Consider the following 25,986-nt stretch of genomic DNA (forward strand, 5'->3'; position numbering starts at 1 on the left):
GAACTCACAAAAATGTAACTTTTTATATATATTAAAATTTCATTTTTAGTGGCGGATAAATATATCCGCTGCTATATTTAATTTTTTTAAAATTTCATTTTTAGTGGCGGATATACATATCCGCTGCTATATTTAATTTTTTTAAATATATATATATATATATTAAAATTTCATTTTTGGTGGCGGATACATATATCCGCTGCTATATTTAAATTTTTTTAAATATATATATATTAAAATTTCATTTTTAGTGGCGGATAAATATATCCGCTGCTATATTTAATTTTTTTTAATATTAAAATTTCATTTTTAGTGGCGGATATATATATCCGCTGCTATATTTAATTTTTTTAAATATATATATATATATATATATATATATATTAAAATTTCATTTTTAGTGGCGGATACATATATCCGCTGTTGTATTTAATTTTTTGAAATATATATATATTAATATATTAATATTTGGTTTTTAGTAGCGGATAAATATATCCGTTGCTATGTGTAATTTAAAAAATTATAATAAAAAATTAATTGTTAGTGGCGGATATATTAATCCGCTGCCATATTCAATTAAAAAATCACTAAACTTTTTATATATTAAAAAAAATTGATTTATTGATTTTTTCTAAAAAATAAAAAATAAAAAATTTTAGCGGCGGCAATATTTATCGGCTGCTATATGCCCTGAATAACCAGCTAACGATAAGTGTGGAGATGTGTTTGGTCCCTATAGTGGCGGATGTAATTATCCGCTGCAAAAAATCTACCTATAAGGGCGGATCATATTATCCGCTGTAATATATTAATATATAGCGGCGGATGAGATCATCCGCTGTTATAAACCGCCGCTGTACATCAGATTTGTTGTAGTGGTTCTGAATTTTTTTAACAAAAATGTCACTATACACGTTTTGGTAATTAAAATGGTCAGTGAGCTGGAATCATAAATAACTTATTTTCAGCTCACGAAATAGTAATTCTCCTTAAATAAATGTATTTTGATCTGATATAAAATGAGATTTTGCTTCTTTCAATCAAATTTATAATAGAAAAATAATTATTATTTAAATATTAGCTAATTCTATAAACAATTATTATTTAGAGTACCGAACCTTGCCGAGTCTTCAAACATGATGAAAAGCTATGTTTCGAAACCCTGCCTTTAAGTCCGATCGTACTTTCTCTTCGTTACTTTTTTGTGAAGTTTGTCACTATCTCATCCAGGGGCAGGGCCAAATGGGGGTGGCTAGGGTTTCCATGAATTACAGGCCTTCCAAGTTTTGATGTATTGAATATAATCCCATGTATTTTCAAACTAATGACATGCCCCTTTGATTTTGTTGCCCTCACTAAATATTTTTGTTGATTTCAAACCCCTTTATATTTTAGTAAATATTTGAGGTATCCACCATGTTTTCGGAAACTTGATGAAATGTCTCACATTTGACCTTGTCGCCCCCTCCCTCGTTATATGGGGTGATCCCTATGTTTCCAGATTGATGAAAACTCACATTTGACATTGTTGTCCCCTCATCAATATTTGGGGGTGATTTAAACACACCCTATGGTTTCAAATTCTTGTTATGTCACCTTTGACCTTTATATTTTTTCCTAAGCTAATAAAAAATAGAGCTGTGATAATCTAATGCCCCCCCCCCCCCTTTTTACATACTCCCCCATCACAGAAGAGACCATTTGCATCGGGATACACAAAAAAAATATTTATGGTTCGATGTATCCAGAGGTAAATGATCTATGATTTTATGATGGGGCCTAGGGGGTAGAAAATCATCAATCTAAAAAATAATTTACATACCTTCATTTTCATTTTTGTTGTCAAAAATCTTTAATTTCCTTTCATATTCAAGCTCTTCAATCTCTATAATAAATGAAATTTAATCTACTTGACCTCATCTTTGATTCATCATTTGTAAAATAATCTAGAATTTTCTATGAAAAAAATCTCATCATCTTCTACTTCAAAAATTGTATCTTGTTGTTTATGTTTGAAGGTTAAAATAAATTAATTTTGTGGTTGAAGGCTACCTAGGCTAAATACTTTTACCTAAGAAGTTGAAGATAACTATTAATCTTATCTCGATGAAAAGCATCTATTACTACGACACACTTCCACATCAAGAAATTGTGATATGAGGTACAATCTTGAGGTCGCTTCAACATTATTCTTCATTTTATCTTATGCTTCCTAACCAGGAAGCTTTCTATTCTAAACTCTATACCCCCCCCCCCCCCCCCCTCTCTCTGACATACACCCTCATCATAGAAGTGTAGATCATTTGCCTCGAGATACATAAGAAAAAGATTTATGGGTTGCGTATCCTAAGGCAAATGATCTACAGTTCTATGATTGGGGCGTCTATCAAAAAAAAAAATTTTTTTTTTGTTTTTCTAATTTTCTAAGCAAGCAAGATGATTTTTGTCATAGGAATTATTATGATTGATTTAAGCTTTATAGAATTCAATAGTATTTCAGAAATAAAAAAAAAATTACCCAAAACATGGAGGGTGTGTGGGTCATACAAAAATATGAAATATTCTTACATATTTAGCATACACAATAATGATATGAATTTATTTGGCCTTCATTGAACAAGAAGTGTTCTACTAATTGATAAAGGACTTCAAGATTTCACAGCTGCGGAGAAAACTTGATTTGTTGTGCTATGACCCCCATCAGTAATGAGGTTCTTGAGACTGTTCACAAACTTGGACTCCTCAGTACCTGTGGAGAAAGCTTGATTGGTTGTGCTAAAACCCCCATCAACAATGAGGTTGAGACCGTTCACATACTTGGACTCATCACTAGCCAAAAAAATCGATGCCTCAGCTAAATCCTCCCCTTTCATCATCGGCCCTTTCGATTTAGTAAACCAATTAGGCGCCTCCTTTCCCTTGCTCAATTCTCTCATCTTCATAGCAATCATTTGCGGGGTGATAATCCCGTAAGGAGAGATACAATTTACTCTAATTCCATAATGTCCAAGCTCAGCGCACAAGTTCTTTGTTAATCCCACCACAGCATGCTTTGATGCAGAATATGCATGTGATGTCAAGCCAGCGGTGACCGAAGATAAACTCGATGTGAAGAGTATGTTTCCTTTCTTTGCTGGTATCATAACTCTCGCAGCGTGCTTTGCGCCCAAGAAGGCACCATGTACATTGACATCAAACACTCTCTTAAACTCTTCGTTATCGATATCTATTATTTTAGGTTCAAAGTCTCCAATTATACCAGCATTGTTAAACATGATATCAAGCTTTCCATACTTTGAGACGGTAGTGTCGACAACATTTCGAACATCTGAATCATTTCTAACATCACAATGGATGTACGATATATTGTCATCCGAGCCGATTTCATTGCAAATGGATAGGCCCAGATCATCTTGGACATCGGCAATGACAACTTTAGCACCCTGACGGATAAAAGACCTCACACAGCTCTCACCAATCCCACTAGCACCACCTGTTATTACTGCTACCTTACCTTCTAACCTGCACAAGTAAATACATTTTTATTTTCATAATTAACACTTATGGCTTGAACAGGTCGAATTCAAATCAGATCTGAGTATGTCCATAACCAAATCTGAATTCTTATCCTGATTCAAATCGGCGGGATCGGATAATTTCAGACCGTATAACATTTATTTTTCTTTAACTATATTTATTTTTCATTGCTTTATTATTCTATTTTATCATTATAATTTTTTATTTTATTTTAAATAAGAATTACTCTTCTATTAAAGTAATAGAATAAAGATATCTTGAAGGGCATGAGAATATAATTTTCAAAGCAATATATTATTCGGATCTAGATGAATAATAATCTAAAAGATTCTTCCCTTTTAAATTATTACTGTATTTGGACATGGGTGAATATGAAAATTTTACTGTGAAGAGGCTTGAATGTCTTTTGTAGGTTTAGGATTTTTTATTTATTTAAAAAGATAAAAGTCAAGAAAAACTGGGAGGAAAAATAAGAGGAAAATGAGATCTATGGAGACGGTGGAATGCAATCATGTAATATTATATTTGTAATATAGTAGAATGACCCTTCTAAGCAATGGAATTAAGTAGTATCTAGGCCAAATCATGTAAAAAAATCTTTTACGTTTATTCTCTTTTTCTTATTTTCTATGATTTTGGAACGAATTTTCAAAATCTTTTCAACAGTATTGCAACTAGACCACTTAGTTATATTACACATTAGGATTATGGTTTTAAAACTTGAAAACACAACTTCATTCGAATATCAATCAAGTTAAGTCAGCTCAAAAACTCCTAAATGACTCGAATGAAAAAATGTATTGATTCTATAAATATTTAAAAAAAAAAAAAGAGTTAAATTTTGTTTTTTCATGATAAGAGTGTACGGACTCATAGGTTTGATTAGCAGAAATGGGGCTACTAACCTCTTAGAATTCCATATCTCGCCTAAATCCTTTGGGTATATACACTACCCCACAAACCACACATACCAGATAAACTGGGAAAAATCACTATGAATGGCCGAAAGTACTTAAAATAAAATTTATTTTTAGTTATGCAACTTTAAAAAATATTAATATATACAACTAAATAATTTGGTCAAGGTTTTAATCCAATTTTGTGCATTTTCAAGATGACGAGATCATGTTAACAAGTGGGCTACATGATTAGTTGGCTTCGTCAAGTTAAGAGGCTGAGCCACCTGGAAATCTAATCTAGTCAAGTTTTTAGTCCACACGACAAGCTTAAAAACTATGAGTCTATTTTGGAGACCCCCCTGATCAGACCCCCACAGCTATATTAGTCCATGTGTGTTGGAGGACTCCCAACATGGTAGGTAGCAGCCTAGAAGGTGGGTATTTTTGTAAATTCGGAATTCTTCAATACAGGTGGAGCAATGGGAGCGTGGGGTTTACAACATGAAAGAACCATCCCATGAAAATCCGACCAACTTTCCCAAAAGTCTTATATTGGAAAAATAATCATTCAAAAATTTTGTATTCTAAATCAGTTATAAAAAAAAAAGACAATAAAAAAAAAAACCTTCACTTAATTAGCTGGTGGATGTTAGAATAAAAGAACTTGAACTTAAATTGTATTGCTCTGAGGCACGTAGTAATCTACGTTGTCTTATAGACAACAGACGCCCCCACTCCGATTAAACACGAAGATGCAGATGGGTTGCTGGCGAACTTGTCTTCAGGATACAACAGAACCCAGTTCTAACACAACTGTATATTTCCTCAAAATTTGCATTATTTTGAGAAAATCTGTCACTCAGAATCTCGGATACACGAATGCCTCTTTTTGTAGAAATTTTTTTTTAAAATTAGTTATTTTTAACAGAATTAATCTCCATAAATATATATCAATTTAAAAATCACACCCATTCGTAAATGGTTTTTGAATCTCAATAGGTATGAAACCCATTGGAACCACTAGGCACCTATTCGGATCAAGGAATCCGTTAAACACCCTTAAGCCCCTTCGACACCTTTCGGTTCGGCCTTGGTGCCTATCCAAAATTGGACGGCCCTATTAAATAATTAATTTTTCTCTCTCTCTCTTTTCTTTCTTTCTTTCTTATTTTATATATATATATATATATATATATATATATATAAATAAAATAAAAAAGAATTATTAAATTTCCATATAGCTTGAAGCCATTAGGAGCTCTCAAGGAGAGAGTCTTTGGAATGAAGAAAGAGTTGAGAATAGGTTCTTATATATAGGTTTAAAAATCCCTCCAAAACATTTTAAAAAGCAATGTGGGATTTATAAAAATTTGAAAAAAGGAGTCAAAAGAACTTTTAAAAATTCCAATCCATGTGAAAAGTTATCAACCAATAGAAATGCTCTTTTTAAAAAATACTTACTTTTCTTTTAACAAAAAGTACACCAACCATAAAGTAACTTTCAAATATCATTTTAAAATAAACCAAATTAATTTTATTTGAATCAATTTTAAATAAATATTAATCATCATTTATTAACATTTATTTTAACAGTGGAGCCATTTAAATATTCTATAGAACCACTGTATATGGAGGATAATATTAACGTCTTGCACACCCCAATAGTTTTTTTTTTTTTTTATTTATGGTGGGGTGTCCGAACTTACGTCCGACTAGGGGGACCCGGTGAGTCAAGGCCGGAGCCAAGGCATATGGGTCTCTTCCCCAGGCACGTACAACGCCCGCATGCCACATGCAATAGGGAAGTGAGGGAGGGCCCACGCAAGTGACCCCGACAAAATATGGCTCATATTGGGTATTGAACACAACCTACGGACTCTCACCGCTTATTATTGGATCCGTAATTGCCATTGAACCACCTCCCTTGGAGTTCACACCCCAATAGTCCTTGTAAGGTAAATAATATTAGACAAATATAATCCGGACAGAGTTATATATTCAGTATCCAAACATTTCCTTAAGTTTTGACAGATATACCTTCTTGCAATTGGAGCTATTAAGTGGGCAGCCTTCATCTTTTCCTTTGGTGTAAATTATCTGCGAAGATGGGTTAACTAGAAAAGAGATGGAGATGGAGATGGAGGAAGATGGAATGAAAGAAGAGAAATGGAAGAATATATAGATGGAGGATTCAGATATACCCGACCCGTCGTCCTTGACTCCGTGTTTTTTTTCTAGATTTTTTAATTTTGTTTATTAGGAAGTTTGAAAGTGATGACACCCTAAATAATAAGTTGTATTATAAAAATAAAAATAAATCAATAATGGAATTAAAAATTGTCAAAACATGACACTAATTCTATTGGGTTGAATAAATTTAGGGTGCTGATAATACGACAGACTTGACCGTCAAAGCACAGAATAACTTATTTTATAAAAAAAAAAAAGAAAAAAAGGTCTCTCTCCTGCCCGTTTTTTGTCCACATATTTATATTTCAAGATTTCAAATCTAAAATTGATTCGTTAGACCCAGATTGATTATCACATTGACAATTCAAAATAGCAGACATCTAGATTTTATTTAAATATTTATATTAAAATAAATAAATTAATTAAAAATAATTGTTTTTCGATTTTTATGCATGGTGTATAAACTAGGGGTGCACATGATTCGGATTGGTTCGGATTTTAGCAAAATTGAAATCGAACCAAACATGATCGGTTCTACAAATTTGTAACCGAACCAATCCAATTACCCCATTTGAACATCAATGATTGAGATCAATGATTCATTGTCGAGATCAGCAATTCAAATCTATGATTTGAACGATTAATCTAAACAATTTGAATATAATTTGAGATTGATATTTCATGAGGGAGGGGCATTAAGAAAGAATGATTTTTTTCTTGGGGCTTAAATGGGTCGGATTTTATCCAAAATCCGAGTGATTCCGAAGTCGAATTTAGGGGACTTGGCTCCTTTAAGTATATCTGAATTAAAAAATGGGTCGGATATTAGTTGATGTCTCTTGATCTGAGTCAAATTTGGATCGGATATTGATTCATCCCTATATCTATCAAGATCTGAATGTCATATTACTTTGTTAATTATATTTTATCTTTTTTGGGATATATCTATTCAATTAACAAGTGTTTGGCATAGTTGCTTAGACCTCTTTCCATAAATGAAGTTTTCTTGTGTTCAAGTCACACCTTTAATGATTTTTTTTAAAAATAATTTATTTGACTCCTACCGATCCGAATCACTTAAAATCAATTTGGTCAGATTCAGATATGGGTTTGATAAAAATAAAATGATTCAAATATGATTTTAACTAGTAGAATTTGAGTTGGATTCAGATGTGGATCCAAATAAACAAATTAAATCGGAATTAGATATAGATATACTCATATCCAAGCCAAACACAACCCTTTTTAAGCCCTATTTTTACTAACTAGTTTGTTAAGATAACAGCAGAGTGCATTTAGAAACACGTTCCTAGTGTCTATCAAGTGATTTTCACTTATTAAATATTAAAAATATGTGTAGATTTGAGGCTTTCAACTTGCACCCACTGAATGAGTAGAATCTATGCACCCCTTAAAGAGAATTGAAAAGTGTGAAATGATCAAATTGACCTTAAGAAAATTTTCCGTTGTGAATTAGTATGATTATACCATATTTATTTGAAAAGATTCTATAGGATTGTACTGAATTTGAAACAATAGGTAAGCTATTTTAATTGTACAAAGTGATTCGATAAGAACCTAGCTACTGTATGTTTGTTCAACTTGATTTTTTTTTTTTCTTGTTGTTGAGATTTCTTAATTATCTCTAAGTCATGAGTTGAGATTTTCATGATCTGTGTAGCCTACTTTGTAAAATGTAAGGATATTGCTTCTTATGCCATGAAATATTTCTTAAAAACCATTGAAATCTTATGCAAGGAAGAAGAAGAACAACAACGAATGAGGTTTGGTGGTGACAATGGATGCAAAGAGTATACAAAAAAAAAGTTGGGATGGGGTGGTAGCACTACATGAAAATTGAAAAATTCGACAAAAAAAATTAATGGGCCAAGGCCCACGAATTTTAGAAACTAAATTTTGATGGTCTAGAACCGTCAAAATTCTAGACATTTTCAGATTTTACAGCTTAGAGCTATCGAATTTCTCCTATCCTTCATTAATTTGATAGTTTTGTCCTGTCGAAAAAAAAAAAAATCTGATAATGAAAAATTCGACACCAATTCAACCCCTTTATCGGTTGAATTTTATAAAATTTGACGACCTAGGACTGTCAAATTTGGGCTTTTTCACATTATGTAGGTGTGTGGGGATCAGAGTTACCCAATTCGTTATTGAGGTATCGAACCACGAATCAGTTCGTAGTACAATTCACTCTGGGCTTGTGAAAATTAGCAAACAAACAAATTCTAATATTTTGTCATAATTTCTTTCCACCCCTCCACATAGTGATGGATTGAGATATATCCTTAAAATTTTAAATTGATAGCATACTCTTTTGACCTTGGTCTTTATTAATAAATTGATGAAAAAATGCAAAAAATGCATTCGGCTTCAACCTGTCAATAAAATAAAATCTTGATTTTTTCTCCCAAGATCTACCTTCTTCAATCATTCTTTTACCCTACTCGTCACTTTGATCTTCAAATTTTCTCTTCTCTGTCTGTACCTACAAACCGAGTTCATTCTCATGTGGCAAATCACAAATTAAATTCAAACTAAACGAACCCAATAATTAGGTAACATAGGTTGAGATTGGAAGAATTTTACGGAGGTGCAAAGAGTAAGTAATTACATAAGCTCTAAGAGGTCGTTGAATAAGGAATTTTATGGAGGTGCAGCGTAAGTCGTTTTAAAGAAATATAACATTTTTATATAATAAAAAAAATGGTTTATTGACCGCAGACTTTGTTGACCAAAAAAAAAAACGGATGAACCTGATTACCACCTTCTAAGGCCAGCTTTTAAAATGCAGCCCAGTATTATTTTTTTAAGACAATTTGACCATAAACGAAGGAAGTTAACCTTTTTGTGTTCTATAAATTTTAGAGTTACTGTTGACACTCCAACTTTTACTTATTACACCCAAATTTCTTATATTACTTATTACACCTCTTAATTAAAAATTAAAACAAACCATTCAAATATTACAAAATTTTGGTTCAAGTTATTACGTCACAAAATGCTCAACTGAGTTGAACCCTAGCCAAGTTGGGTTGCTTGGGTTAATGCATTCCTCATTAATATTATGGTAATTTAGTATTGATAAGAGTTTATGTAAAGATAAGTGGTGTGTAAAAGATCTAAAAATTAATAAGAGTCGTGTTGGGGTGACAGAGTTTACTGTGATTCTCACAATTCTGACGTGGACATGCATACATAACCGTTGATGGTTTTTACTTGTATCGCGAGGAAACACATCTATTGTTATCTGCACATCCCACGTCAAACTTGTGAGAATCGCAGTAAATACCCTGTGTCATTCTAGCATTTTCCAATTTATAATTATTTTTTCTAAAATTATGTTTCAAAATTTTATATACATAAAATTACAAGAAGAATTAATTTGCGAACAAAAATAATAAAATTAGTTAAAATAATTATTTTTAATTAATAATCATAATTTTTAAGAAAAGAAAAATATTTAAATTTGTAATATAATCATTGTATGACAATACGAACAACACTAAAAACAAAGCATCAATAATGAAGCAATTCTTTATCTAATAAAAATAATCACATTAGTTTTGATGTATAGATAAACAAAAGTATACATATTAAAATATGAATTATGAGTGTGAAAGAAATCAAGATAAGAAATTATGAGTGCAAACCCCAATCATCCGTGTAAGCAAAATAATCTTTAGATCAAATACAATCAGGAAAGAGTTGTCCTGCAGCTAACACTTTATTAAGTTGGTGGGCTTAATTTTTTAAAGTGAAAATTATTCATTGTGATCAACATCTGAATATGATATGAGTTTGACATTAATAAAGAATAATTTTAGGTTTGTTGAGATATCATACCGCCCAACAAGTTTGGATGCAATTAGAAACACGTTTCTACTGGTATTAAAAAAGAATAATTTTGAACGACCCTTTGTAAGACTAGTCTTGCTCTAAATTTTGTTGGGTTGTTAGATTCAGTGTTCGGCCAAATACCAAGATGACTAAGGAGAGTCCTGTTAAGTCTTAACTTTGGAGGCATTAATTAGAGCGGGAATTTCCATTGAATTTCATCGTATATATACGGAAACCTGACCAAATTCAGGAATAAATCCGTTTGTCTGTGTGTGTGTGTCTTTTTTTAAATATAAATTAAAGAGATATTTACAAAAAAAAGTGATCAATTTTTGAAGAATTTACAATTCCTGCTCACTATTCATTTTAATTACCAAAATGTGAACGAATAGAAAGGGAGTAAAACAACTGCATAAACAAATCAGGCTTGACTTGGAAGCATGGTTTCTCTTTGACAAATTGCCGTTCTAGCCACGAACGATATACACTAGGGTGAAGCAGTGTGAACAATAATGAATTTGGAGATTTTTAAAGTGACAATTTCCAATTTCCTAGGTTTAAAGTAACAATTTTACTTTAAAATTACAAAATAGTCATTTTGTTCTGAATTTTTTTAACGAAAATGTGATTATGCACGTATTGGTAATTAAAATGGATAGTGAGCCAGAATCGTAAATAACTTATTTTCAGCTCTCGAAATAGTAATTCACCTTAAATAAAATTATTTTGAAGAGTTTAAATATTTTTGATCTTATATAAAATGAGATTTTGCTTCTTTCAATCAAGTTTATAATAGAAAAATAATTATTATTTAAATATTATCTAATTATAAAAAAATTATTGTTTAGAATAATTATTATTTAAACATGATGAAAAACTAGGTTTCGAAACCATGCCTTTAAGTCCGATCGTTCTTTCTCTCCGTTACTTTTTTGTGAAGTCAGTCACTATCTCATCCAAGAGCAAAGCCAAATGGGGGCGGCTAGGGTTTCCATGAATTACAGCCCTTCCATGTTTTGATGTATTGGAGATAATCCCTTGTGTTTTCAAACTAATGACATGCCCGATTGATTTTGTTGCCCTCACTAAATATTTTGGATGATTTTAAACCCCTCAATATTTTGGTAAATATTTGAGGTATCCACCATGTTTTCGGAAACTTGATGAAATGTCTCACATTTAACCTTGTCGCTACCTCCCACATTATATGGGGTGATCCCTACGTTTCCAGATGGATGAAAACTCACATTTGACATTGTTGTCCCCTCATTCAATATTTGGGGGTGATTTAAACACACCCTATATTCGTTAGTTTTCTAATTCGAGATACTCTCTCATTTTGGTGAATATTTGGGGTATTCCTATGGTTTCAAATTCTTGTTATGTCACCTTTGACCTTTATATTTTTTCCAAAGCTAATAAAAAATAGAGTCGTGATAATCTAACGCCCCCCTTTGACATATCCCCCATCACAGAAGAGACCATTTGCCTCGGAATACACAAGAAAATATTTATGGTTCTATGTATCCTGAGGCAAATGATCTATGATTCTATGATGGGAGGCCATCAGAAAATCATTATTCTTAAAAATAATTTACATACCTTCACCTTCATTTTGCAGTCAAAAATCTTTAATTTCCTTTCATATTCAAGATCTTCAGTCTCTATAATAAATGAAATTTAATCTATTTAACCTCATCTTTGATTCATCATTTTTAACCATGCTTTAACCCCATGTAAAATAATCTAGAATTTTCTATGAAAAAATTCTCATCATCTTCTACTTCAAAAATTGTATCTCGTTCTTTATGCTTGAAAGTTAAAATAAAATAATTTGGTGGTAGAAGGCCACCTAAGCTAAAAAAATTTACCTAAGAAGTGGAAGCTAACTATTTATCGTATCTCGATGAAAATCATCTATGATTACTACACACTTCCACATTAAGAAAGTGTGATGATAAGCTCCCAATTATTCGATTTTGGGACCATAATTACACTAAGATTGTCATGGTATACATGCTACTTCCTTTAAATAATAATGAATTATATTAAAATCCCAAATTAATGTAGCTAACAAAAATTCGTTATTAATTTCAGGTACATTCGAAAATCAATAAAAGATATAACAATTATGATTACACTACACGAGCAAAAAAGAAGCATCCAACAAAAACTCGAGGGATTTGGCCTTCACGTCACCGCGCCGCGGTCATCTCGAGGAATTTGTCCTCGAGATTTGCATAAAAGTTTCCAATTGCTTTGGTGATTGTAACTGAATGGATTTTTCGAATCAAATCATCCACCAAATCAACCCAATAACCCGAATACGAATGTTATAAATTGGAGGGTTGATTTCAGAGAAAGGGCATTCTCTTCTTCTGTAATTTTTCATTTTCTCTTCGTAATTCTCTGTAATTTTCTTTTGGGAGAGCTTTTGAGTGTAGTGAGAACATCAAGAGTAATCCATTAGTACTTTCTGTAATTCTTTTGGGAGCTATTAAAGAAGGATTAAAGTACAGCATCATCTTCTTCATCCATCTTCTCTTTTCTGTTGTTATTTTCTGCAATTATAATCCTTACGATGATCGGCTAAACTCTCATTAGAGAAGTCAAGATTGCCGGAGCAAATTCACTCTATTAATGTTATTTTAATTCATTACTTCTGTTTTACATACTAATTCTGTGAATCTCTTCATGATAAGATCATCTAATTTATACTTCTATTTCGAGATTTGATGAGTGTTACTTACATAAGCTCAAGAACATTCATGCTCTGTGATGAATGGAAGCATAAGTCGGATAGTCTTACCTAAACCAGAGATCTTCATGGAGACTTTTGGGTTTCAATTAATTGTTACATCGATTCATCTTTCGATCCATGAGCAATGACTTGCTACGTGGATTGAGTCATATTTAGAATTAATTAGCATTTTTGGATGACTTGCAATAGTAGACTTGAATTCTCTAAACCTCTTTCTTATATTTTCAATATCTCTTTTTTGTTTTAATTCCAATTTACAAGTTGATTTCGATTTTATATGTGCAACAAATTTGTTTTATTTTTAAAGAATTTATTTTAAAACTCTGTTTTGATTTTAATCCGAATAACTTTTTGAATCCCAACTGTCCTTGTGGAACGAATTCGACTTACCCAAAGTCTATTTTTTAATCTCTATTTTACACAGCAAGTTTTACAACCGATCATGTGATATGAAATACAATCTTGAGATCACGTCAACATTATTCTTCATTTTATCTTATGCTTCCTAAGAGGAAGTTTTTTATTCTAGACTCTATACATTTTGCTATTTTACTAGATATAGGATTTTTTTTTTTAAGTCGTGTAATCTAACGCCCCCCTTTGACATACACCCCCATCACAGAAACGTAGATCATTTGCTTTGGGATACATAAGAAAAAGATTTATGGGTTTGTGTATCCTGAGGCAAATGATCTACAGTTCTATGATGGGGGCGTATATCAAAAAATCGTTCTTTTTTTTCTTTTCTTTTTTCTAAGCAAGGAAGAGGATTTTTGTCATAAGAATCATTATGATTGATTTAAGCTTTATAGAATTCGATAGTATTTCAGAAAGAAAAAAAATATCCAAAACATGGTGGGTGCGTGGGTCATACAAAAATATGAAATATTCATACATATTTAACATGATAAGGTCCCGTAAAACCATTTTTGGGACCATAATTACACAAGATTTATTGACACATGATCGCTATTTCTACTTAAATAAACGCAAATTGTATTAAATTGCAAAATTATTAAAATTAATAGAATTGCTTATTATTTGTAGGTAAAAAGGAGGCAATTTCGGAAACAAATAATTTTGTAACAATTTTGGTTACAATGAGGGAGCCAATTTGGAGCCAAAATCCGCCACGTCACCGCATCACGGTAGACCCCTAGTGCTTAGCGATAATCTCGAGGAATTATGCCTGAAGACTTGTAGGGTTGTTATAATTGTGGACTATTCTCGAATCAAATATTGCAGAAAGACGATAAGAAAATCCGAATAGAAAATCTATAAATTGAGGAGTTGTCTCAAAGGAAGGGTCCCTCTTGATTTTCCTAATTTCTCTGTATTTTTTTTATTTTTGTGTGAGAGAGAGAGAGTTCTTTTAGAGTGAGAGCTAAAAGAACCATTTCTTCTTTTAATCTTAGTTTATGCTGAGGCTTTGTAATAAGAGAGATTCAAGCTGAAGTTTGGGAATCAAATTGCAACATAGATTGTCTCACTCTCTTCTCCACCATATTTTCTCTGTTTTACTTTGTTGTAACTTGCTCATCGCAATGACTGGTTAGATTCTCTATAAAGGTCAATAAGGTCGGAGCAAGTCTATCTTGATCTAGTTTAAGTAATTCTATTATTTTTATTTTTATTGTGCCTGTGTGAAGTTTATTAAGTTTGGATTATCCGATTTATATCAATTGTCCTCACTTTGATGATTCATGCTTAGATAAGATCAAACTTAATGACAATTTCGGAAACAAATACTTTTGTAACAATTTTGGTTACAATGAGGGAGCCAATGTGGATCATTCACCCAAAATTTGGAGCCAAAGTCCGCCACGTCACCGCATCACGATAGACCCCTAGTGCTTAGCGGTAATCTTGAGGAATTATACCTAAAGACTTGTAGGGTTGTTATAATTGTGGACTATTCTCGAATCAAATATCGTAGAAAGACGATAAGAAAATCCGAATAGAAAATCTATAAATTGAGGAGTTGTCTCAAAGGAAGGGGTCCCTCTTGATTTTCCTAATTTCTCTGTATTTTTTTTATTTTTGTGTGAGAGAGAGAGAGTTCTTTTAGAGTGAGAGCTAAAAGAACCATTTCTTCTTTTAATCTTAGTTTATGCTGAGGCTTTGTAATAAGAGAGATTCAAGCTGAAGTTTGGGAATCAAATTGCAACATAGATTGTCTCACTCTCTTCTCCACCATATTTTCTCTGTTTTACTTTGTTGCAACTTGCTCATCGCAATGACTGGTTAGATTCTCTATAAAGGTCAATAAGGTCGGAGCAAGTCTATCTTGATCTAGTTTAAGTAATTCTATTATTTTTATTTTTATTGTGCCTGTGTGAAGTTTATTAGTTTGGATTATCCGATTTATATCAATTGTCCTCACTTTGATGATTCATGCTTAGATAAGATCAAACTTAATGACAACTTGAGATATAAATCTAATAATACCATCTTGATTCACCAATCACCTACTATTGGATTCATCTATTAGACTTAATCGAATTATCTTCTGATCCACGAATAATGGTTTATTGCGTGGATTGAGATCAAATTAAAGTTGTTAGATTACCAAGATAGCTTGCAAAAGTTGAATTGTTTTCTCTATTTTTTTAAATTGCTTTAATTTCTACTATTGTTTTAATTTCATTTTTCTTCTTAGTTGTAATTCTTCTATAATCTATTTTAAATTTTGTTTCCAAAATTTATTTTGATTTCAATTCTAAAGAAAATTTGAATCACTATTATCCTTGTGGAACGAACCTTACTTACCAAAGTTTCTTTTAATATTTTGTTCAATTTCATATCTGCAATCCATAACTACAATTTCGAACATAGCATACACAATAATGATATTAATTTATTCGACCTTCATAGAACATGAAGTATTCTACTAATAGATTTAGGATTTCAAGATTTCATAGCTGTGGAGAAGACTTGATTGGTTGTGCTGTGACCTCCATCAGCAATGAGGTTCTTGAGACTGTTCACAAACTTGGACTCCTCAGTACCTGTGGAGAAAGCTTGATTGGTTGTGCTAAAACCCCCATCGACAATGAGGTTGAGACCATTCACATACTTGGACTCATCACTAGCCAAAAAAATAGATGCATCAGCTAAATCCTCCCCTTTCATCATCGGCCCTTTCGCTTTAGTAAACCAATTAGGCGCCTCCTTTCCCTGCCTCAATTCTCTCATCTTCATGGCAATCATTTGCGGGGTGATAATCCCATAAGGAGAGATACAATTTACTCTAATTCCATAATGTCCAAGCTCGGCACACAAGTTCTTTGTCAATCCCACCACAGCATGCTAAGATGCAGAATATGCATGCGATGTCAAGCCAGCAGTGACCGAAGATAAACTCGCGGTGAAGAGTATGTTTCCTTTCTTTGCTGGTATCATAACTCTCGCAGCATGCTTTGCGCCCAAGAAGGCACCATGTACATTGACGTCAAACACTCTCTTAAACTCTTCGTTATCGATATCTACTATTTTAGGTTCAAACTCTCCAATTATACCAGCATTGTTAAACATGATATCAAGCTTTCCATACTTCGAGACGGTAGTGTCAACAACATTTCGAACATCTGAATCGTTTACATCACAATGGATGTACGATATATTGTCATCCGAGCCGATGTCATTGCAAATGGATAGGCCTTGATCATCTTGGACATCGGCTATGACAACTTTTGCACCATGACGGATAAAAGACCTCACACAGCTCTCACCAATCCCACTAGCACCACCTGTTATTACTGCTACCTTGCCTTCTAACCTGCACAAGTAAATACATTTAAATTTTCATAATTAACACTTATGGCTTGAATGGATCGAATTCAAATCAGATCTGAGTATATCCATAACCATATCTGAATTTTTATCCTGATTCAAATCGGTCGGATCGGATAATTTCAGACTGTACAACTTTTTTTTTTCTTTTCCTGTATTTCTTTTTCATTGCTATACTATTCTATTTTACCATTATCATTTTTTTTTTTATTATTTATTTATAAGAACTAATCTTCAATTAAAGTAATAGAATAAAGATATCTTGAAGGACAAGAGAATATAATTTTCAAAGCAATATATTATTCGGATCTAGATGGATAATAATGTGAAGGATTCTTCCCTCTTGAATTGTTACTGTATTTGGACATGGGTGAATATGAAAATTGTAATCTGAAGAGGCTTGAATGTCTTTTGTAGGTTTAGGATTTTTTTTTTTATTTATCTAAAAAGATTAAAGTCGATGTAAACGGGGAGGAAAAATAAGAGGAAAAAGAGATCTGCAGAGATGGTGGAATGGAATCATGTAATATAATATTTGAAATATAGTAGAATGACTCTTCGAACCAATGAATGTAAGTAGTACCCAGGCCAAATCAAGTAAAAAAATCTTTTGCGTTTATTCTCTTTTTATTATTTTCTATGATTTTGGAACGAATTTTCAAAATCTTTTCAACAATATTGCAACTAGACCATTTAGTTATATTACAAATTAGGATTATGGTTTTAAAACTTGAAAACACGACTTGACTCCGAATAATGATCAAGTTGAGTCAGCTCAAAAACTCCTGAATGACTCGAATGAATCAATAAAAATGTATTGATTCTATAAATATTTAAAAATAAAAATAAAAAATTTAATTTTTCTTTTTTAATGATGAGAGTGTATGACCCGTAGGCTGGATTAGCAAAAATGAAACAACTAACCTCTTAAAACTTCATATCTCACCCAAATCCCTTGGGTATATACACTACCCCCACAAACCACACATACCAGATAAACCGTGATAAATCCATGTGAGTGGCGAAAAGTATTTAAAATAAAATTTATTTTTAGTTATATGAAACTTTAAAAAATATTAATATATACACCAAAATATTTTGGTCAAGGTGTTAAAAAGTAGGCTTCTTTTTTAGTTGGTTTCGTCAAGTTAAGAGGCTGAGCACCTGGAAATCCAATCTAATCAAGTTTGAGTCCACATAACAAGATTAAAAACTATGAGTCTATTTTGGAGTCCCCGCAGATCAGACCCCACATTTCTATAGTTCCTTATGTATTGGTGGACTCCCAACATGGAAGTAGACCAGAAGGTGGGTATTTCTGCAAATTTGGAATTCTTATACAGGTGGACCAATAGGAACGTGGGTTTTACAACATGCAGGTCATAAAAATGGAATCTAGGACTATGAATAAAATTAAGGATTTTCCTAAAGGAAATTTTTTGGTGAAAGAAAAAACAGAATATTTGTACCATTAATGTTATCATGAAAGAACCATCCCATGAAAATCAGACCAACTTTCCCAAAAATCTTATATTGGAAAAATAATCATTCAAAAATTTTGTATTCTAAACCAGTTATAAAAAATAAAAATAAAAATAAACTTCACTTAATTAGCTGGTGGAGCCATTTAAATGTTCTATAGAACCACTGTATATGGAGGATAATATTAACGTCTTGCACACCCCAATAGTTTGTTTTTTTTTTATGGCGGGGTGTCCAGACTTACGTCCGACTAGGGGGACAGGATGAGTCAGGGCCGGAGCCAGGGCATATGGGTCTCTTCCCCGGGCACGTGCAACGCCCAGGGACGGATTTACAGTGGGGGCAGTAGGGGCAATTGCCCCCACAAGAATTTCTAAAATCAATATGGAGGTATTAATAATTTTAAAAAAAATTTAACATTCTACTGCTTTGCCCCCCACAGAAGTTTCGAAAATTTTTCTATTTGTAATTTGCCCCCACAAAATTTTTTAACATTCTACTGCTTTGCCCCCATAGAAAATCAGAAAATTTTTCTATTTGTAATTTGCCCCCACGAAAACAAAAACCTGGCTCCGCCCCTGGCAACGCCCACACGCCGCATGCAACAGGGAAGTGAGGGAGCGCCCACGCAAGTGGCCTCGAGGATATATTGCTCATATTGGGTATCCAACACACAACCTACGGACTCTCACCACTTATTGGATTGCAAATTGCCATTGAATAATATTAGAAAAATATATACAGGACAGAGATATATTCTGTACCCAAACACTTCCCTAAGTTTTGAAAGATATACCTTCTTGCAACTGGAGCTATTAAGTGGGCAGCCTTCATCTTTTCCTTTTGTGTAGATTATCTGCGAAGATGGGTTACCTAGAAAAGAGATGGAGATGGAGGAAGATAGAATGAAAGATTACTAAGCAAAAAAGAAGAGATAGAGGAAGATGGAATGAAAGAAGAGAAAGGGAAGAATATATAGATGGAGGATTCAGATACAACCGACCCCTCATCTTGGACTCCGTTTTTTTATTTCTAATAGATTTTTTAATTTTGTTTATTAGTAAGTTTGAAATTGATGACATCCTAAATAATAAGTTGTTTTATAAATAAATCAATAATGGAACCAAAAAATTTCAAATCATTTGATGATGATGACGGTGTGACCCTAGTTCGAATGAGTTGAATTAATTTAGAGTGCTGATGATATGACGGACTTTTGGTGGATGGACTTGATGCATGCTGACGGTGAAACACATAACTTATTAAAAAATAATTATAATTCTCTCTCTTACCCGTTCTCTACTTATATATTTATTTTTTTGGTTTTAAATCTTAAAAAGGATCATTGGGCCCACATTGGTTATCACATTAATAATCCAACGACACAGACATCTAAATTTCATGAAAATATTCATATTAAAAAAAAAGAAAAATTTATTATTTTTCGAACTTGATCCATGGTGTATAAAATGGATGGCTATCAAGCATCTACATTTAAAATAAAATTAAATGGGGAATATAATTGTTTTTTTTTTCTTTAACTCTATATAATTTTATCCTTTACAACTCTATTTCATTGGATCATGATTTTGAATGTCTCACAGCGATTAGATCTGAAAATTTCTTTCTATTTTTCGCTATGGATAGGAGAGAGAAATTCTTTTTTTTTTCCACGCTTCCATGTTAGCGTGCATCAAGTCCAACCACTAAAAGTCTGTCATATAAGCATTCATTAATTTATGTTAGTTGAAGTGAAAACTACCTAATAAACCTAGCCAAAGGGTTTCTTTCTAAATGTCTTGTAACTGATCCTTGGTAATTTGACAGCTGGTTATTAAACTTTTTTTTACTACTTAGTGGCATCTTACCCCTCTTTGAATCTTTGCCCTTGTATTACCATACAAATCATTGATATCAACCTTTGCTCCAATTGTTGAAATCGACTTTTTATAATATCTTGATCAACGATTATAAATCATCAATCTTGACATTTGAACATGAATCATTGAGATCAATGATTCATTGTCGAGATCAACAATTCAAATCGATGATTTGGATGGTTAATCTCAACAATTTGAATATAATTTGAGATTGATATTTCATGGGGGAGGGGCATTAAGAAAGAATGATTTTTTACTTGGGACTTAAAATGGGTCGGATTTTATCCAAAATCCAAGTGATTTCGAATCTGAATTTAACGGGTTTAGTTCCTTTAAATATATCCGAATTAAAAAAAAAAAAAAAAAGGGGTCGGATATAAGTTGATGTCTCTTGGCCTGAGTCGGATCTAGGTCGAATACTGATCCATCCCTATATTTGTTAAGATTTGAATGATATATTACTTTGTAAATTATATTTTATATTTGCTAAGACCTCTTTTAATAACGGAAGTGGTCTTGAGTTCAAGTCACACCTTTAATGATTTTTATTGAAATTACTTTTCTTATCCCAATTGATCTGAATCAATTAAATCAATTGGGTCGGATCCACATATGGGTTTGATAAAAAATAAAATGATTCAAATATGATTTTAGTTAGTAGGATCTGAGTTGAATTCATATATGGATCTGAATAAAAAAATTCGAATATGAATATAGATATACTCATATCCAACCCAAACACAATCCTTTTTAAGTCCTATTTTTACTAACTAGTTTGTTAAGATACCATCAGGGTGCATTTAGAAACATGTTCCTAGTGTCTATTAAGTGATTTTCACTTATTAAATATTAAAAATATGTACATTTGAGGTTTTCCACTTGCACCCACTGAATGAGTAGACCCTATGCACCCCTTAAAAGAGAATTGAAACGTGTGAAATGATCAAATTGACCACAACAAAAATTTCTGTTGTGAATTATTATGATTATACTATATTTATTTGAAAGGACTCTATTGGATCCTACTAAATTTGAAACAATAGATAAGTTATTGAATTTTTCTAAATTGATTCGATAGGAACTTGGCTACCGAATCTTTGTTATTGTATAATGAAGCTTCAACTTGATATTTTATTTTTTTTGTAGAGATTTTCATGATCTTTGTAGCCTATTTTGTAAGATGTAAGGATATTGCTTCTTATACCATGAAATCTTCCTTAAAACTCTCATTGAAATCTTATGTAAGGAAGAAGAAGAACAACAACAAATGAGGGTCGGTGGTGACAATGGGTGTAAAGAGTATACAAAAAAAAAAAAAAAAAGTTGGGATGGGGAAGTAGGTGTGTTGGGATCAGGGTTACCCAATTCGTTATTGAGGTACCAAACTACGAACCAGTTTGCAGTACAATTCACTCTGGGTTTATGAAAATCAACGAACCAAACGAATTCCAGTATTTTGTCATAATTTCTTTTCACCCTTCCACATAGTGATAGATTTACTTATACCCTTAAAATTTTAAATTGATAGCATACCCTTTTGACCTTGGTCTTTATTAATAAATTGAAGAAAAAAAATTAAAAAAATACATTCAGTTTCAACCTGTCAATAAAATAAAATCTTGATTTTTTCCCCCAAAATTTATCATCTTCATTCTCTCTTTTACCCTACTCGTCGCTTCAACCTTCAAATTCTCTCATCTCTGTTTGCACCTATAAATCAGATTCATTCTCAAGTGGCAAACCACGAATCAAATTCAAACTAAGCGGACTGAATAATTAGGTAACATGGGTTGAGATTGGAGGAATTTTATGGAGGTGCAAAGAGTAAGTCGTTGCATAAGGTCTAAATGGTCGTTGAATAAGGAATTTTATGGAGGTGCAAAGAGTAAGTCGTTTTATAGAAATATAACATTTATATAAAAAAAAAAAAAAATGGTTTATTGACCGCAGACTTTGATTAAAAAAACGGATGAACATGATTACCACCTTCTAAATCCAGCTTCTGAAATGCGGCCAAGTATTATTTTTTAAGACGAATTTGACCAGAAACGAAGGAATTTTATCTTTTTGTGTTCTATAAATTTTAGAGTTACTGTTGGCACCCCAGCTTTTACTTATTACACCATAATTTCTTAAATTACTTGTTACACCTCTTAATTAAAAATTAAAAATTAAAACAAATTATTCAAATATTACAAAATTTTGATTCAAGTTATTACGTCAACGTTACATAGTATTATAACACACTCAAACAAATTCAACAATTTTTTACCATTAGGCTTAGGGTCATATAAATTCCTAAATCTAATGAGAAAGATATTCTATTGGCACCCCAACTTTTACTTGCTTTCAACCATTGAGATATTTTGTTAATAGGGTGTAATAAGTAAATGTTGGGGTGCCAATAGTAGCTCTAAAAAATTACAGCAATGCTAATCTTAAAAAAAAATACTCAACTAATGTGAAATGTGCATAGAACCATAGATTTTCCTCGAGATACATAAGGAAAATCTATGGTTTTATGTACATTCCACGTTTGTTGCACATTCATTTTTTATTATTTAAAAAAATTACATATGAAAAATAGACCCAAAAAATTACCTGAAAATGCATGTTTTTCAGACATTTGATTACATATGCGATTTCAAATTCAATTTAGAAAACGATGATTTTTTATTTCAAGGTCAAGGTAACTGTGGCACGAAAGCATTCCCAATTTGTGGGTTGAATTCCGAATAAAATAGGTAATTAAATGTCTGAAAACAACGATTTTTCAGATTATATATATATAAATTTATCCTCAGTAATTCTTTGAAAAGGATGGTAAATTTTTAAGTAGTTGTTGACACGCCAACTTTTACTTATTAGACCCCTATTAAAATAAAAAGAATAAGTAAATGGTTGAGATTTCCATTTATTATGTTGAGTATTTAATATTTTGTATGGGATCAGGATTGGTAGACTCTTAAAAAATTAACTCATATGTTTACACTACTCCTGACGGTTTATATGTGAGATCCATTGATTGGGATAAAAGATGTATCCCAAGAATATATGTCGAGATTGGAGGAATTTTATGGAGGTGCAAAGACTAAGTGGGTGCATATAGAATGCCCCTATACATTTTCACAGAAATATAGCATATATATATATATATATATATGGTTTATTACCGCAGACTTTATTTAAAAATCCCGGTGAATCACCTTCTGAATTCGGTTTTTAAAACACTGCCAAGTATTTTTTTTAAGACAATTTGCAGCAGAAAGGAATGAATATTTGACTTGTTTTGTGTTGTACAAATTTAATTGGGTTGGTGTGGAATTCAATGGTCAGCCATAGCTTAAGTCATTATTGACTTATAGTTTTAAATCTATCTGCCAGATCATTCCTTGAGTCATTGACTCCATGAGTTATAGTTTTAAATCTCTCTGGCAGATCAAGATGTAGGATTGTCAACGAATGCTTATTGGTTCAGATACAACTATATCCAAATTTGAATCCGAAATTTTTATCTAATATTCAAATTCGAATTCGAATTTAAAAGATGTTCTAAAACTCTATCCGAATTCGAATCCGATTATCTTATTGGATATCGGATAATATCCCATTAGAATTCAAATAATTTGTACATTAAAAAAACATAATTTTTTCTTATCCAACTGATTTTTCATTATTAGCATTTTTTATATTATATATTATAGTATTTATATAATAAATAAATAAAATAAATAATATATATTATATTATTTATATAAAAAAATTAATCAAATAAAATAATAAATATTATATATTATTTCGAATCAGATATTATCGGATTCTAAATGTTAATATCCGAATCCATATCCGATAAGGATTCGAATATATAAAACTATTCGAATTTGAAATTTTTTGATGCTATCCAATTTTTTGAATTCGAATTTTTGACTATCCATTGACACCCCTATTAATATGAATCATGAGAGTCCTCTAACCTCCGAGACATTAATTAGATGGAGATTTTCCATTATAATTCACCAAGACTTTAAGATTTTGAATAAAATACGGAAACTTTTTAAACCAAATTCATGGTATAAATCCCTTTCAGTTAGGGGAGGAGCCAGGATTTTGGAATGAATTTTGCTCATAGAATTTCTCATCACAGTGTTCACTAACTCTCTAGCGTGTGACACACCACGTCTAACAAGGGTAAATTTGTAAATTGATGATGCATTCAATGCACTCGGGCTCCTGTGATTGGTGGGTCCCGAATTTTGTCAACAAACAAATATAATGAATATTATAATTTCATAAATATAGATTATCACAATTGAAACAAGGTGGCTTAGGTTATTGAAATTGAATTGAATGACATACCATGGTCCACTTGTAATAGAGTCGTGATAATTTGACATTCTTTTTTCATACGCTCCCTTCACAAAATCATAAATAATTGTAGAGGTTTCTTTAGTGAATACCTTGAGATTCTCTACCTATTCATCGTTTGGTCTTTAAGTCCTTGAGGTCTTTTCTCTGTCTCTTGTACCATAGAGACTTTGATGCTTAAGTTAGAAAAGAACCTATAGTTCCATGAAGGGAGCGTATAAAGCAGGAGCGTCCGATTATCACGATTCTTTGTAATATACCACTGGATAAAAAAGTATGGCATCTATGGAATGTCAACACTATTCTTCTTTTCTCTCTAATATTGAACAAACTGTGTACTTGTTATCCATGGCTGATAACGACCCCCCATGGATAATGATGAGATGCAAAGCCGCTTTATTCTTGTTTTTATTCAACAAAAGTGGCTTACCCAGGCTAGTAAGGGCTAACTTTTATTAGTATTGTAGTCTGAGTTAAAGGGATCTGGTATTGCCACTACTATCAAGTGTCAAAAATATGAAGGTCCCACCAATTTATATTGACTTGTTTTATTACATATTTTGTAACCAATAAGAAGGAGAGATCTTCAGTCCAGTTTAGATTGAGCAAGGACAAGAACCCAATTAGGACTCATGCCATTAGTAGTTAAGATGGGTAAGCAAGAAAGATTGAAATACTTGGGTTAATTAGAAAAAAAACAAATTTTTTATTTTTTATTTTTTGTGAGTGTGGTGTGTGGGAGTTTGAACAGGGCAACCATTGTCCACTCTCCCTCAAGGGCTTCTGTCTTGTCTTATAGTAGGTCAGTTTGAAGTCCAGGTGGGGGAGTGGATGACAACTGTCATACTTATATATGTGGAGTAGATTGATCAAAGTGGATAGTAGGTTGGGTTTGAGCCACACTATGGCATTCATTACTCACTCTCCCTCAATGGCTTCTGATTTGTCTCTTAATTAAGACAAGTTTGAAGTGCTTGGGGACAGTGGATAATTATTATCATGATTTCATAATGGAGTTGAATTTGAGTTTCTCTCCTCTGCAAGCTAAGGTTTGTGTGTGCAGCTCTCTCTCCCTCAAAATAAGTACTTTGTTTTGTCTGCCTTAACCATCCATTTTCCTTTCATTCCATTTCTACGTTATTGACATATATGCATAAATAAAAAGGAAAATGAAAGTGTTTTTTTTTTTTTTTTTTTGAAATCTATTTCTATTACCTATGCG

General features: G+C 32.1%; 1 protein-coding gene and 1 pseudogene across 2 annotated transcripts; both read right to left on the bottom strand.

Moving 5' to 3' along the window:
• Positions 1-2,633: 2,633 nt before the first annotated feature.
• On the bottom strand, positions 2,634-6,590 carry LOC147395540 (secoisolariciresinol dehydrogenase-like). The gene is made up of 2 exons (XM_086450960.1): positions 6,474-6,590; positions 2,634-3,522 (listed from the first exon to the last, which is right to left on the bottom strand). Exons 1-2 carry the CDS (start codon positions 6,509-6,511, stop codon positions 2,649-2,651), a joined length of 912 nt encoding a protein of 303 aa, XP_086307086.1. The 5' UTR covers positions 6,512-6,590; the 3' UTR covers positions 2,634-2,648.
• Positions 6,591-16,024: 9,434 nt separating this feature from the next.
• On the bottom strand, positions 16,025-19,473 carry LOC147395541 (secoisolariciresinol dehydrogenase-like; annotated as a pseudogene). The gene is made up of 2 exons (XR_015180872.1): positions 19,316-19,473; positions 16,025-17,023 (listed from the first exon to the last, which is right to left on the bottom strand). The product of XR_015180872.1 is annotated as a secoisolariciresinol dehydrogenase-like (transcript).
• Positions 19,474-25,986: the final 6,513 nt, after the last annotated feature.

Source organism: Akebia trifoliata, chromosome 8 (genome assembly GCF_017979445.1).
Source record: "Akebia trifoliata isolate Shusen 1 chromosome 8, ASM1797944v1, whole genome shotgun sequence".
Lineage (NCBI taxonomy): Eukaryota > Viridiplantae > Streptophyta > Magnoliopsida > Ranunculales > Lardizabalaceae > Akebia > Akebia trifoliata.